The sequence below is a fragment of the Opisthocomus hoazin genome, chromosome 1 (genome assembly GCF_030867145.1).
Source record: "Opisthocomus hoazin isolate bOpiHoa1 chromosome 1, bOpiHoa1.hap1, whole genome shotgun sequence".
NCBI classification, from domain to species: domain Eukaryota; kingdom Metazoa; phylum Chordata; class Aves; order Opisthocomiformes; family Opisthocomidae; genus Opisthocomus; species Opisthocomus hoazin.
The window spans coordinates 5,245,888-5,261,937 of NC_134414.1; the positions used below are offsets into that span (position 1 = coordinate 5,245,888).

Here is a 16,050-nt window from a genome sequence, read left to right on the forward strand (position 1 = left end):
TCTGGTCTCCTGTGTTGCTCCTGTTTTAGCCTTCGCTTTGCCTTGCTTTGGGGGATTCCCTTCTCAGACTTACAGATTTGCATCGCTGCAGATGCAAAGCACAGCCAAGGTTGTAAGGATGTACCAAGTACACTACAGATAAAAGCAGTCCTGCAAAATTCAGCTGCATTGAATTAGTCTTGCTGGTGGGAGGATAATTCCTGTTAATCACGTCTATTACAGTAATACCTCAGGATAAGCGAAAAGACAAGGAGAGCAGTGAATAGCACAAAATGAGGGAAACCGCCAGCCACAAATACTTTGTGATCTAAAAAGAGAAGCATGGTAGAAAACTACATACAATATGACAGTTGGTAACTCAATTATTTTTGAGAGTAGGAGGAACCTGAGTGGGACATATTGTGTATGGGAAGAAGAGCTACATGGAAAGAGACATGGAAGGAAGCAAGAGGCTGAGGATGGCAGCTGGCACCAGAAGAAGGTGGGAGGGAAATATTAGCAGTGGAGAACAGAATTTGCCAGGATACAGTAATGGTTATTTTTTTCTTAATAAACAGTAAATGTTGTAGCCTCTGGCAAAATAAAAATTTTGGGGGTGAGAAGGGGGAGATGCTGAGTTAGACCAGAACATTGCATTTCTGTATGAAATGAAATTTTGATTTTATTTTTCTTTTGGTTGGTCTGAAATATCATACCCAGCCTGGTGAAAAAAATGTGGTTATGTATGAGTTACATAAATGTTATTTAAAGGGGGGTATCTTCTCCCTTGATTTGCATCAACATTCAAATCAACTCCACTGTTTCAAAACCTACCTCTGTGAAATTTCACCTTCTTACTTCGGACACACTTCCCTGCAGTTTCCATGGGTGAAATAAAAATTGGTGGCCACTTGTTCCCACTCTCCCCTTGTGATGAGTTGCTTAAGGTGCTGAAGAGGCAGAAAAAATGTCTGTATTTTGGTGAATGTTAGGATCGGCTTTTCTGCCCCTCCGAGCCAGCTCTCTGAAGATCAGATACTGATGGGAGAACAAGACTTTTTTCTCATGTCCTCCACCATGGATGTCTGGGCAATGCTTCTCCCTGAAGATCTGGGTTACCACAAATAATTGTGTACAGATAAGATCCTTGGCTGACTGGATCTATGGCACCTTTTTTCCTCGGGTACATCTGATTCAGAGACAAGTGATGTGCCCCGAGACATCAAAGAGCAACAGCCAGATGCCTGCCAGCTCCCGTTTCCCTGGGACAGCAGCAGCTCCAGGGATCTGAAGCGAAACCTCCTGCAGGCCACTGATGTCTGGCTCTGGAGCTTTGGACCGGGCTCCTCTCTAATAATTGCGCAATGATGGTAATTATACACAAAAAAAAGTTAATTACTTAATCATGTGTAACAAGGACCCTTCAGCTACTGAGCGAGGCACGCGCTCGGTGCAATTATTCTCAGGCATGTAATCTACTTCCCTTTGTATTGAATATTTCATTAATTGCTATTCACATCTTCTCGGAGGTGCTTTGCAATGGTTCAGTGATTGGATTTACTCTAATTTCTTCTTGGCTTGTACAAACGCTGTCGCTGCAAATATTCCTCCATATTTTATCCCTTTAACAAAGAGGTTCTTTCCAATCTTCCCGTTGCCAAAGAGAACCTGCCACAATGTGAACATCAAGAGACTTGATTCAATTTTGGGATCCTGCTTTGCCTTCAAGGTCTTTCGGGTGGGTCGCTGTGTTTTAGACCCGTGTCTGTACCGCTCTTGGCACCCCATCACAGGGTGCCTTAGCAGTAGTACAACGCGAATAGCAAATAGCAGAAGTAATCAAGGGTCTCAGTGAATGAAGGAGACTGGATGTCCTAAAACATTCACTCATTTTCAAGTTGATCCAGCCATTGCTGGAATCACTCATGATTCACCCCTGCACACAACAGGGGTCTGTACAGGAGGAGTACTGATGCAGGAACAGGTGTATCATGGGCTCGTATTTTCACTTTGAAATACTTGGATGACTTCTCCAATCTCAAAGCAGTTTCCTCCCGAACCAGACCCAGCAAACCAGACCCTCTGGTTTTGGAGGGCTTTGGAGCTGCCATGCTCCATGGAAGCTGCCCAGCTCTCCCCACCTCTGATGAAGTACCTGTCTTGCATAATTAATTTGGGAAAGAAGAGCAGGCTTCTGCTTAAAGTTAGTGCTTGTGGAAAGTAAAGCAAATCTCAGCTCTAAGCATTAAAACACTTCAGCCTAAACCTAGAAGCATTTATTGGAGTGTGCTGGGTCAGTGCCTTGCTGGAACTGCAGTCTGGGTACTTCATGCACTTAGACATCTAGAAGGGACAGGCTGTAGGGCTGGACTACATCTCCCATCATGTGCTGCATATGCCTTACGGACATAGGGAGCCTCACACAGAAAAGATGTGCATGCAGAACAACCAGACCTGCTAATCCCACGAACCAGCTACATTTCTCCTACAGCATTTCCAGTTCGTACTTTACAACTTTTCAGTGAAACATTTTTGGAAAATATGCTGAGAAGAAATATTAGTTTGCCAGCAAGTTTTGGTGTCTTGTCCAGCATTTGCCCTAAATGGCAAATTGAACAAATTGAACGTTAACAATCTCAGAAGGTCTGAGATGTTCTTGGCTACAACACAATGACAAGGGGATCTGCCAGATGTTGCACAAGGTGTGTTTCACCTGGTGACATCCAAATGCAAGATCCTGACATTTGTAGTGCATTAAATCTTCCAAAGGTTTTTGAAAAGTGTTGCTGCTCCTATCGACTAGGCTTCTAGGGTAACTTCTGAAATCCAGTATGATATTTCCATGAGTTATGGATGTGAATCTGATCTCTCTGTTGCCCATGTAATCTAGAGAGACCATTGAAACCCGTGCCATTTCACAGCTATAAATAAAGGGAGAATTGGACCCGCTTTTCTTTCTCTGACTTTACTGAATATAAGTCAAGGCACAGACATGCTAACTGCATTACACAGAGCCTGGCAACCATAACTTCTCAGTGCTTGAGAGACAAGAGAAATTGTCATTCAACTCTTATCATCAGCTTTATTATATGCCAGCCAGAAGATATACATTTCATGCAGACTATACACTTGCTCCAACCGCCGCTCAGAAGAAAGTGTTCGACTTCATGTGCGTTGGTCCTGCACTAAGGTACTTGGTTCTTGGTCTGTAGCACCAGTGTTTTGTTCAGGGGTCCTGGAAGCAGAGAAAGAGCATCATTGCAAAGCTGTCAGAGCAATCAGCTGGTGCATGACAACAATATGCCACCCCTGAGTTGGAATTTGCCCCATGACAAGTGGCTCTGCAGAGTGCTCCCCAAGCAGCTCGCACATGTTTGGTATGTCCTCAGGCTGGTTGGTGAGCCTGGTCCTGATCTCCACAAAGAACTGGTCCAGAACCAGATGTCCACCGGATGTCCACAAAATTGGGAGGGCTGGAGCTGTTGACTTTTTGACCAGCCCCTGGTTCAACTGCGACCAGGATCAGGCCCACCCATCAGCTATGAAAAATGCTTGCCAATTGATTATAACCTGCATTGAACGAGCACCTCTCTGTAAAATTGTCTCACAAAGAAGCAGTTTGTTTCCCTCAAGGAGGATGGTGAAAGCCCTATAATGTTGGGGAACCGAGCTCTTGTGCTGCTCAGGAAGCACCCGGTGCTTGTTAAAACAACCAGGCCAGTGAACACATGCCATCCCCAGTTTGAGAGGACCTGTCCTCCTCAGTGCCCCCCAGGAGACACCAGGAGGTGGTGGTGGCACCAAGGCATCGGCTCCCTGTTGGGATGTAGTCAGGGGACAGCTCTGTATCTGGGGCAAAACAGCAGAGGTGCATCAGCCTAAGCACCAAGTTTTGATTATGTTTCACATTTTATGGGCAAACTATAGCTCCTGTAGAGTGGATTTAGAGTAGTCTTGGATGGGCGCATAAGAGAACAAAGCCTGGGAGTTAGGGTAGATGCTACCAGGAGAAGCTCTGGACAGGTGCTAGAGGGGAGGTCGGGTCATACTGAAGCACAGAGGGAGAGATGGGGAAGGAAAGACCTGTAGGGAATGAGGGAATCAAGCTTCATTAGGTGAGAGAACAGCAGGATATCCAGAGATGAGATGTGTGATGGATGGAGAGGAATCTGAGTCTGCAGAAAGCACATGGAGAGGCAGGAGAAACCTGCTTAGCTTTAAAATGGGCAGCTTTGTGCAGCGGTTGCTTTAAGGGACTGTGGAGATCCCCTTTGTCCCCTAGCCTGATGTTGGCTTTGTGTAGGGAATGGTTCCAGCTTACAGGTTAAAGAAGGGAAGGAAAGACCGACAACCAGGGCCAGGAGGACAGGTGCTAGTTACCATCTTCTTGGCCCATGGAACCAGCCCAACCCTGACATGTGAGATTAACCATCCCTGTGTGAGAGGCTCATGGGGCAGGACTGCGTGGAGACGCCTGGCAGGACAGCTCTGGCTCAAATACTCACCCTCGTCCTGCCCTTCATGCTTACAGCGAAGAGACATTTGCTGCCAGAAGCTGTTGGCAGAGGTCGGCACGGCCTTTCCCCTGTGTCCCCAGTGTAGGAAAACTGCCGAGTCCTTCCAACCTACCAGTTCCCATGCAAATGAGCTGAGCCCAGCACCGCAAGTCAAGGGATTAGGGGAACCTGCGGGGCAGCTCCTCTTTGGGAGGATGTCCCACTGTCAGGACAGACCAGGTCCATACTGCTGATGCACAGACATCTGCTAGGACAGGATCCATTGGCTGGTCTCTGGAGAAGGCTGGAGATGCCTGCACATCTTTGCCAGTGGAGAGGGTGCCCAAGGGCACTTGCATGTGCAAGTTGGGCAGGTTGAACGCTGCCAGCAGCTACTCCAGACGCCAAGTCACCCCCTCCAAGTACGTCTTCACATCTGGTCTAGTAAGAAAAGATGCCATAACTACAGGGCCAGAGCTCAGGTCTTTATTTGCCAGTGTGCACGTGATGCTCCAGGTTGTAGGTGGGTCAATGCCAGACTATGGGACAATGCCCCACCTCTTCCTTGGGCTTGGTGGCCAACCCTGCTCTTGCTGTTGCCCTGGATTTCAGAATAGAGCTTGAAAGCCAAAAATCATCTCTCCGTGGAGCAACATAAACTGTTTGAAATCACCCTCCATCAACATTTCCCTTAGCCCCCACTAGAGTCATCAGAGGAATTCACCCTTCTCAGTAGCCTTGGTGTGATACCTCTCTGTTGAGGTAGCCATCAAAGCTGGTGCATGTCTACATGGTGGATACTTCTTCATTTTAATCTGTTGGCTCTTTTCTCATGAGTGTGTGCATTCTTCACCCCATGTACTGCGGGCTGGCTACAAGCCAGCCTTCTGGAGAAGAAAGAGGCTGTGTCCCATCCCCATCCCCTAGCTTCCTCTTTGTTTGCATCGAATACAGATAATTGTGTGATTGTACTTGCCACTAAAGCCCATTCAGAACCTGTTTTGAATGGGAAGGAGCACAGGGGGGAGGTAATTTTACTTTATTTTCCTCAGGAATTGGTATCCAGGGTCAACACAGCATTGCAAAGCCTCTCACCGGGAGAACAGCCGTGACTGGTCTCTGGCGGGCTGCACAGAGAGGTCTGGCCTTGGGCATCAGCCTTGGGCATCAGCCTTGGGAAGAATGAGCAGGGAGGATGCAAATCGGAGGGTTGAAAGGAAAACCCAATCCTGAAAAGTAAGGAGACCTAACACACAAGCAGAAACATTTACAAATGATCATTGTCTTAGTCAAGCAAGGAAAGAGTTTAGAGATCTTTGCTCTCATGAGGGCCGCCAGTAGCAAACCATTGTCTGGTGAAACCCTTCTGTGTAGGAGAGGTTAATTATGTGACGTGACAAGGTGAGAAATGGAGAAGAGATTAATTGGAGGTGGCAGATCATTACTTGGGTTGCGGCTGACAGAGAAATGCAGAGAGAATACAAAATTCAGCAGGGGTTCATTTCCCACCAGCAGCACCTTTTGTCTGGAAACAAAGAAAGAATGACCACCATGAGCACACACAGCATGGTCTCCTCTTTGCTGGTCCTGGTGTAACAGCAGGCAGCACACTGGGATCAGCCAGTTCAGAGCAGTGCTGATGGGTGACATCCCATGCAAGGAGTTCTCTCTTGAGACTTGGGGTCTGAACTTGCCTCTGCCGGCGATGGGCTCCAGCAGCGTTATCCCGTTCCTCACAGATGTGGAGGACCTGCTCACAGCTCATCCCTGTTCCTCTGTGGACTCGGGTCTTGGTGTTTTTGTGGCCTCACATCAAAACAGAGCTGATGACATTTATCCTCCTCTGCAAAATTATCTTCACTGAAAGCAGTTTAACTATCTGGGAGCTGTTACGAGTCTGTATAGACAGTGTCAACTCCAGGCACTCTGAAAATTAAAAGCTGACTTCAAGAGCAACTAGAAGCACCAGGAATCCTCTCCTGGTGGCTCAGGAACAGCACCACAACCCCAGGCACATACAGCTGTGAAGTTTGTCACTGAAGGGCCATTTAGTGCAAAGAACCATAAATTACAGCCTTTCTTTCCCAGAGAATTCAGGTAAGAAGACGGCTCTCCTCTGTGGAGGAACTGATCTTTTGGTTAAAACCCTCACTCAAGAGGACAGTGGCAGGTTCATGTTCCTCAGAAGATAGAAACTCATTGATTCCTGGGCAAATGCAATTAAAAATTAGGTTATAGGATATGGCAAGTTACTTCTCTCTTCTGAATGCTTTATGGCCATTGTGCATTGAAGTTTGCTGTCTATGATAACTGACAAAAACACAAGCTGTCTTTGTCCTGGAAAGTGGCCTTAACGTTGCACTCAGTATCTGTTTTTAGTTATACTGCTTGGAAAAGGCAACAGCATCAAACGGCAGAGTTACAAAAGGGAAATGGAGAACTTCAGCCTGGGTCTGTATCTAAGCAAGCAGAGGGGTTGTTGTCGCTTGCCTAGGTTGGCTGTGCCCTGGAAATGCGCACCAGTTTGGGGCCAGCAAGCGCTGAAGGAGATGAAAGCGTCTGGCTGTGACATCTGACCTGAAGTGGGTGTGAGGTGAGCAGCAAGGAGCTCAGTACTTCAGAGTGTAAACAAGTGTCCACCTGCAAAGCGGCAGATATGTGAGCACTTAGAAAGCACTGCTAGCAGAAATTTAGATGTTAGAAGACTTCAGCGTACCTCCAAGGTCAGCTAGGACCTCAGTGGCATGCAGGAATATTGTCCTCAATACAATTCAGCCCCTAAAACTGTGCAGCTGAGATTTTCGGCCGCTGTTTCAGGTTGTTCTAGAGCTTTTTCACTCTTGAGTCTAGAGTTCGAAGGAGGATGTGGCAGCACTGTGATAGCACGGCAGGTGGGAGCAGGCCATGGTGACACATGAGAAGGGATGGACGGTATTACCTACACCAAAGGATCCTCTTTCCCACCGCCTCTTTCCAGTATCAAGACTGAAATCCCTAGAGCCTGGAGATTTTAAGCACAACCCAGCTGCAGGTCTTGCTTGTCCTAGATGAACTCTCTGGGCTCCTCACTGAGGAGGACTAGACGTCCCCACACATTTCATAGAATCATAGGTTGGAAAAGACCTCTAAGATCATCAGGTCCAATCATCAACCCAACACCACCATGCCTGCTAAACCATATCGTGAAGTGCCACATCTACACGTTTTTTAAACATCTCCAGGCATGTTAACTCAACCACCTCTCTGGGCAGCCTATTCCAATGTCTGACCAGATCATCTCTCTGTCTCTTGCACAGCACCACTGAAGGAAGCCCAGGGGCCTGAGCACTGCTTGATCCTTCTCCCATCCATGTCCACAAACCAGCTTCAGTTTGGCCTTGAGTTAGGTCTTCAGATACAACTTCTGCAGGTGGCCCATAAAACCAGACTGATCGCCATGCTGTGAGCTCAGCTCCTCACTCAGCACGATAAGGAGTTTCCTCTGCTTTCTGGCAGGGTGGTGTCACACTGCCTCCCGTGAGGGTCACAGCAAGGGTAGAGAAACTGAGCTGCTCTTGCATCCTTCCATGTGTGTGTGGAGCAGATAGGAAGAAGCACCACCTCCATGTGCACTGATAGCTCCAGCCAGCAGAGACCAAACTAGCACGTTCAGGCAATAAATTACGACAAGGAGGGAGCAAGGAGCCACCTGGGACTTAGTCACAGTTGGGTCCCTGCTGTACTCACATGTTGAAGGGACCATGGGTAGGTCTAGTCCTAGCCTGAGACGGAGGAAGCAGAAGTTCAGGGCACCTTCTGAACTGCAAGAAGCCTCCTGGGCATTCATTTCTGAAACATGTCCTGCTGCTAAACCAGGTTCTGCCTCTTCCCCTGAGAAGGGCACCTGCTCGGCTTCCCACTGACACGCTTCTGCCCACTGTTTTCTGTAAGGCACCGGGAAATGCAGTTCCTTTAACATTGGCTGCTTCTGCTCTGGGCTACAAGATTTCTCCTTCATTCTCCTCAGTTGCTGCATTTGTTGAGCCACCTGCCAGCCCAGGACATCTCTGCACGAAGCTGGAGAAAGGCCAACCTCTTTATCAGATGTACCAGGATTGCAAAGGACAGAAGGACATGCAGCTCTGAATATATTCTAGGCTTCTACATAGACAATGACTTCTGGCTGTAAAAAAGAAAGGAAGGCACTGGAGAACAAAAACATGAGCAGAGCCACCCCAAAAGACTACAGATAGGGCTGCGGCAGCAACACCGACTGCTGAACTGGCCACGAGGACAGACACAGAGTGCACTTACAGACACATCTACTGAAGCCACACCAAGAAACAAGAGAGAGAAAGGTTAGTCGGTAGGTGAGGTATTGTTTATTCTAAGCAGTGAGCGTTATAACACTGTACAGGCAAAGAAAAAGGCTTACAGTCCAAGAGAGACAAGACCGGACATGAGACAGTAACCTGGGGAGGATGGGAAGGAGAAGGCCCTTGGTAGAGCTGGGTATTTAGGATGACGTTGAGGGGAGAGAGGGGTGGGAGAAAGCAAAAGGTTGGAGAAGCAGCTGTGGGACAGACATGGAAAAACTGGCAGGGAAGACGGAGCAAAAACGATTCTGAAGGCAAGGGAGGAATAGCGGCGTGGTGGGTAGATGGGGTCTGGTGTGGTGGGCCAGGGCACTGAAGACTGCATGGGAAGGAGGCAACACGGACAGAGAAGTCTGATCAGTGATGAGACCTGGGGAGAAGGGAGGGAGCCAGGGCAAGGGGGCAAGGACATCCACTGCCCTGCGACTCCAGAGCACTACCTATTTCATTAAATTAAAGGTGACTTGCTGGCTTGTGCCCCTGCTGATAAATCTCTTGGCTCCAAACAAGGTGGCCGCAGCTCAGCTGGTCCTCAGTTGGGTACCAAATCCTGAACCAGGCCAAGGAGCAGGTCAGTCCAATGACCAGGGACTACTCTCAGGATTTCCCTATCTGGACCTTCGGGCATTGGCACCATCAAGTGCTTCTGGGTGCTGTTCACCTGATGAGGACAGACCCGCCTGCCACAGCTGCTGTGTGCCGAGCTCCCCTCCACCACGCACCACGGAGCTGCTCCTCACCCTCTGCTGTGACCCAGCTCTCCAGACCTCAGGTCTCCAGCTTCCCAAGGATATATGGGAAGACCTAGCTTTGGCCAGGGGCTTGAGATTGCTACGTGCCTCAGGCTAGGTTGGGGTGAGAGGTGGGCAGATGACAATAAAGGGGTTTCAGAAACATTTCTCCCTTTCCATCTCTCACACCGCTGAATGGCTGACATTGAAGGAAACATTATTATTCCTCAGTGCTCTCACGTAGTGCTAAGATCTGTCACTGCTCTTCATCCATCATTTTTCTGGCAGCTGGTCCTTGTCATTGGTTTCCGTGGAGCAGACTCCCTGCAGGGAAAGCTGGTGTTTTAGAAAGCATAAAGATGCCTTCAATCCATTAGCAGGCTTTTCTTTTATCCTTGGGCTCTCATCACCTCCACATGACAATCATGATTAGGGAGCTGTTTCCAAGGCACCCTGCAACAGAAATTAAGACTGTTTACAAGCAATCCATAGTTCACGACAAACCACCAGTCCTGAAGTACTCAGAGCTGTGTTACCCCTCATCACAGACCTCTCTCCGAGCTTGTGTAGACCCAGTGGCATTAGTGGAATTGCTCCCAACCCAGAAAGCTCATGTGAGCAAGGGCAAATGGAAGTGGGCTGTCAAATCCCCAATTGGATCAAACTTACCACTTTCCACGCTGCTGGAAACAGGGAGGGCTGAAGTCCATGTATGAACATCACAATACTTTCCCACTGTGCAAAAGATACTGTTCCTAGAGCTGAACATGGCCAGGTCATCACGCTCACACTGGGGCATTTCTTCTTTTTGTACAGCTCCTCTTCTTTATTTGATGTTGCTGTTGCTGTTGGGGATGGTGGTTATTCCTTGGGTGTTGGGAGGTGCCAGCTATGACAGAGACATCTTCTTACGAAGTCTCTTTCTCTCCTGCACTGGCACATCTCTAAATAAACCCTAAATCCAAAGAGGCTGCACTTGTATAAGGGCTGACACATCTGCCGATGAAATATCTGTGCTCATCCTTTGACCTTGCTTTACCAGTCAGGGATGCAATAATGATAAATGAGATTTCCAAAGGAAGCTCAGAGATTTGAAAGTGGTAAAATCAGTTAAATCTCAGTCCTGTGCCCAAGGCACTTAAGGTCCCATCTGATACAGGCAACAGGATGGAGGGATGGAGAGCATCAGGCTGGAATCTCTTCATCCACCCACGCACAAGTCTTTGGGGCTGCCTGCTGAAGCCCTCAGCACACGAAGTATTTAAAAGCAAGTGGTTAAAATCAGAAACATGCTGGTCACCCCTCATGGGGCTGCTCACACCCTGTGCAGTCAAAGCGACACCTCTGCAATGCTGCGCTCAAGATGGTCCATTATTAAGAGTGCGAGAAGTAGACTTGACTCTTTAAATTCACAGAATCACAGAATGGTAGGGGTTTCTCTCCCCTCTTTGTCCCCTCACCAGACACCAACACTGACAATCAGGACTATTTTTACTCCAGCCAACACCTCCACACTAAATGCTCTTATAAGACAAAGCATTTTTAGTAGCCCACCTCCAGTGTTTTGCGCAGACATCGCTCTCACAACCACCCTTGGAAAAACGTGGGCAGTGCCACTCACTAGTGACTTGGCAAAGGTTAAGGAGTGAGTGAGTAGCAGCGGGTTCAGACAGTGATGGTTAAAGACCAGGGAGCCCAGGTCCCCATGCCTGCCATCAGCCCAGTAGGTCCTACTCTCTCTTAGAAATGCATCCTGCCCCTTTGGGTGTTTGGGCTTTGCAACGCTGAGCAAGTTGAGAGAGCAATAGGAGAGCAAGGGCATGGTTTCCAGCACGGAGCGTGGGCAGCTGGGTGGGATCAGACGGATCACCCATCCATGCTGTGCGTGCAGCAGACCCCATATCTTTGTGTCATGGGAGAAACATTTTGTTGGCCAACATGGGTTGTCACAGATAAGCCCCATCAATGCCTGGTCTTCTAACAAGGAACATTTTCTCCAATACCAGCTGTGAAAGGGTGAAATGATAAATCCCCAGACCTACAGCTCAGCTGAAACACTTTAAAGATCATATAGTTATGCGTGATCGATGAATGGATGAAGCTGGTGGGGAAGGGAGAGGGAAGGCAGGGTGACACGGCAGGACATCAGAAAGCAGCGCTGTTATTGGCGTGTAGTCACAGATGGGATAAATTCAGAAAAGCATTTGTAAATCAGGCAAGGATAAGAAATAGCACCCAGAAACAGTAAGGCAGAAAAGGGTTGGTGGTCCACAGAAATCGGCAGAGCTATATTGGAGGAGAGGTTTCAAAATACAACCCCACGCAGACAATTTTCCCCAGGTTGGTGGGGATCTTACTGGAATATCCATTAAAAGAGAAAACATGATTAAAAATTAAAAATGCACATAGGAGCTTACGGGCTAATTAAAAGAAAGAAGAGATGAAACTAAGATTAGGGTTCATCTTTCAAAATAAAGTTGTGCCCTCAGCCCTGCTTGCTTCTCAGCCATCATTTTCTCCACATAACCAATATTTTCATCAATAAAAAAATCAGCGCTTTGCACTTCCACAGACACTGCCAAACGCCTGTTCAGCAGCAGCCAGGCTTGCGGCACGCTGAAAGTGCTCAACCCGAGCATTTGCCACTTCCTTTCAACGAGGTTTTACAGCCCCACGACCCCTCTCATGGGCCTTTCAGGTGGTCTTGGGCCAAAGCAAAAGCTGTAGGCAGCTGGAAAAGGGTGTGTAATTAAGCGACCTCATCCACAGCACCTTCCCTCCCTCCAGCTCTTGATGGGGCTCGGTTTCTGCTCCCCAATCCGGCGCAGCGTGGACAGGAGCAAGGTGCAGCAGCCGCCCGCAGGCAGGGCACTCACCGCACCAACCCTCTGCTCAAGACACTCCGTACATAGAAAATCAAAGCCAACTACCTGCTCCGTCCACACGACTTCACTGTCCATCTTCACATCTGCAAAGGCTTAGCTCTCAGGTCAGGCTAGTCTGAGGTTAGCAGCCATCTACAGGGAGTCAGGCTGTGACAGCTCGGTTGTCCCTACGGCAGGCACGGAAGTGGCGGCTCTGAGCAACACAAATCTGAGTACGGTTGGGAGGGTGCTTCTTTCACTTAACTGTGCTTCTTATCGAGAAAACAAGATCAAGGAGGTGGTATTCGTCTTTAGCATTTATTTATCATTGGAAAAAAAAACCCCTTTGAGCAAGCAGAGATCACAAGCACGTCACAATCAATTGGCTATACATTAATTTGTGTGTGTGTGTTTGTGTGTGTGTGTGTGTGTGTGTCACTCTCATTAGAACAGCCAGAATGAAAAAGCACCACGAGGAGGTGTGCTTAACACATTACAAGAGACAATTTGTGATACGCAACCAAACCCAGGCCACAAAATATTAATTAGACACTTCCTATCCGCCTCCAAGAGGCAAGAGTTTGCGGAACTCATGGGAGCCACGTTTTCACGGTGGACGCGCGGCAGATGGAGCAGCGGGTGATCGGCGTGCGAAGCAGTCAGAAAACGGGAGCTCAGTCAGCAGTTAGCACCGTTCGGCAGAAAGGAGTAACAGTACAGTACAGCGGCAATGAGAAAGCGAGCAACAGACAGCGCGGGAACTTTCACAGGGTAAAAAGCAAAACTTCTTTTTTTTTCTTTTTTCTTTTTACAAGGAAAGCAAAACATATTACAAATCAGCGGCGAAACAGAATCAGCATTGTGGTAAGCTGGAAACACAGAACAGCAGAGCACTCTTTCCCGGTGGGATCGACAAGCTCAGAGTCCAAAGTGAACTTGAAACGGCAGAGATTTGGTCTCCTTTCTGATAAACCTGAGCGGGTCGGATGGGCAAAAAAAGTCTGTGGAAGGTAGAGCAACGCAGGATTTCACCCTGAGGCCTGACTGTGCTGCAGTTCCTGGCATTCAACGCAATGCTAAACTGTGTGCTTGGATGGATGCTGAGGACCTGGTGCGCATGGAGCAAGGGCCAGGATATTTATCCCTACTTTGTTGCTGTCCAGAGGGAGGTCCCCAGGCCCTACCAGTCTCCCAGGCTCTTCCTGCAAAGACTGAAACCTGCTAAGGATCACTCATCCCACCCAAAGAGAGGTGTCCAAAACAGCTAGCTCAATGGCCCTTGGAAAGTTCCTTCACTAGAGAGGGAATTTAGACCACTGGCTAGGACTTCACACCTAGCTTTGTAGTTAGATGCCACCAAAAGCTTCGTGTATTAAGGAAACATAAGGCCTTACTCTGACCCCCTCACTGTGCATGTTTCATTCAAACACTGTGATGGATGCTCTTCTTTGAGAAGAAGCAACCCTGAAGCCCTAGATGATAAGTGGGTGATCCAGAGCCATGGAGATGCTTGGATTAGGTGGTCTGAGCATCTTCATGATGTTTCTTGGGCAAAATTTGGTTACCCTTGAAGTCAAGGGCTAAATTCGCATTGAATTCAAGGTGAAATGGTGGCAAGCGTGCTGTCTCTGAATGAGAAACTTTGGGCCAAAAAATAATTGGGAGAAACATTTGGCATGGTCTTTCCCTATGTACAGTGAGATCGGTGTGCGGGGCTATTGGTAACTGTCTACGTGCCTTCCTGACAAGTTCTGCCTGCTGTGACATGTCATCTTCATGGTTGCTACATCCTGCGATAGGAAAGGACGTTACTGAGGAGTGTGAAGATGGATGAAGCATCTAAATGCCAAGGAACCACACCAAGTCTTGAAAGCTCAGGCTTCTCTGGCCAGTTGTCCCTTGTGCGACGGGGTGGGAAGAGCTGTGAGCGGCAGTCCTCTCCACCAGCTCAACGCAAGCCTTTCGCCCAGCTGCTCTGGAGACAGAGCTGAGCTTTGCACTTGAGATGTGCTGCAGGGGCTTCTGAGCACTCGGAAAAGCAATGGTCAGTATGGACAGGTCAGCGTCTCCATGGAGCATGCACATAAAAAAATGCACTACATCCGCAAAGATTTCCACAGTTTTACTTCCTGGAGGATTTCCCTGGTTTCCTCCTAAACAGCGGAGGTTTAAATATATATATTTCTATATATGAATATATATTTTCCACATACACAACCTGACTAGCTCATAGCACACAGTTCTAACACAGCTAAGCTTGGAAATACACCACTGAATTCAGAACACTACACCTACTTATGCTCAAAGCTTTAGGCTGTTAGCGCAAGGCAAACAGGACACATCACACAATACACCGAACTTGGCATTTATTCATTACTAAGGCCAGCAAGTGTCACTATCTGTATACCACAGAGCTTTCCTCCTCTTTGGAAACTTTCTCTCAGCCTTGTAAGCCCACCACTCATTTATGTTTCCAAAAGACCCAATTCTAATGGGGTGAGACCCTAAAAACGGGACTCCTCACCCTCCCGGCCCATCTTCTTTTCTGTTAGATCGTTTCACATCTCTAAAATATCCTAGCAGCAACACCTCCCTCATTCAAACACCTCTACAGGAACACAGTTCTGACCGTCTCCTCTCACGCACCTCCCTACCTGACTTCCCATCTCTCTCTTTGTCCTTCCCAGTCATTGCTTCTCTGAAAGTTTCAAGCTGGACTGCGTGTTAGTATAGAAATATTGAGCTGCAGAAATAAAGAACCCTGCGTCTTAACTTGCAGCTACTGTGCTACGGGAGACTTTCACAGCTCAGTTTGGTGGGATCAAGATTAATCCTTACGTATTTAGGACACAATCTAGAGTTAGGCACATAAATTTGGATTGGGACCATACCTCCCCCAGCTGCTATTGACTCAACGACACAAATTTTGGGGTATGCCATGCCAGTCTGTTCGGCCAGTTCAAAGCTGCCGACAAATGGTCCCACTGTGTTTACAGCTTCCAAACTGGTCTTGCCGGGCATGGGGATTTCCTAGAGTAAGAGCACAGTAAACAGGATTGAAACCTGAGAACTGGCCTGGAGGGAGTCTAGGGATCCCAGCAACCGGTTTATGGCCCTCTTAGGATACTTATGAGCCAACGTGACCTCCAAGAGCTGGTAGAGCCAAAACAACGGGGGCTGACAGCTCTAGCCAACCTTGGTGACTTCTTTCTTTCTACCCCTTGAAGGCCACGTCTACAAACTAAACCTCTTTCTGAAATCTAGCCCTGTCTGCTGGCACCCCAGAAGTGAAGAAAGCAGACCAAGATTCAAAACAAACCAGGAATAACTAAAAAGATCCGTAACCTAGGGAAAACGATAGGGAAGAACAGCCTGCCGATAACCGAGTCTGACCTGCCACATGCTTGGGAAGTCTTCACTGCTCTCTGTGCCTTCCCTCGCTCCTTTTTTATTTAATCAAGTCTTTTGAGTGGTGTTGATGGTTGAAGCCGCCTTGATGCAGCTAGAACTATCCCTCAGCTACCCTGGGGGAAGATTTGGCCCTTTACTTGCATGGGATCTCCTTCCCTGTTGCTTCTTGGAGCTAAAGTCCCACCGGTGTCACCAGGGGAAATCGCTCTTGGCC

The 16,050-nt window shown here is 48.1% G+C and overlaps 1 protein-coding gene across 1 annotated transcript in view; it reads right to left on the reverse strand.

Moving 5' to 3' along the window:
* Positions 1–3,038: 3,038 nt before the first annotated feature.
* The window catches only part of MAP6 (microtubule associated protein 6), a 46,139-nt gene continuing 33,127 nt past the window's right edge, over positions 3,039–16,050 (reverse strand). Inside the window, exon 4 of the mRNA XM_075415569.1 lies at positions 3,039–3,214. Within this exon, the coding sequence (XP_075271684.1) occupies positions 3,145–3,214 (70 nt within the window). The 3' untranslated portion in view covers positions 3,039–3,144. The remainder of the gene's footprint in view (positions 3,215–16,050) is intronic.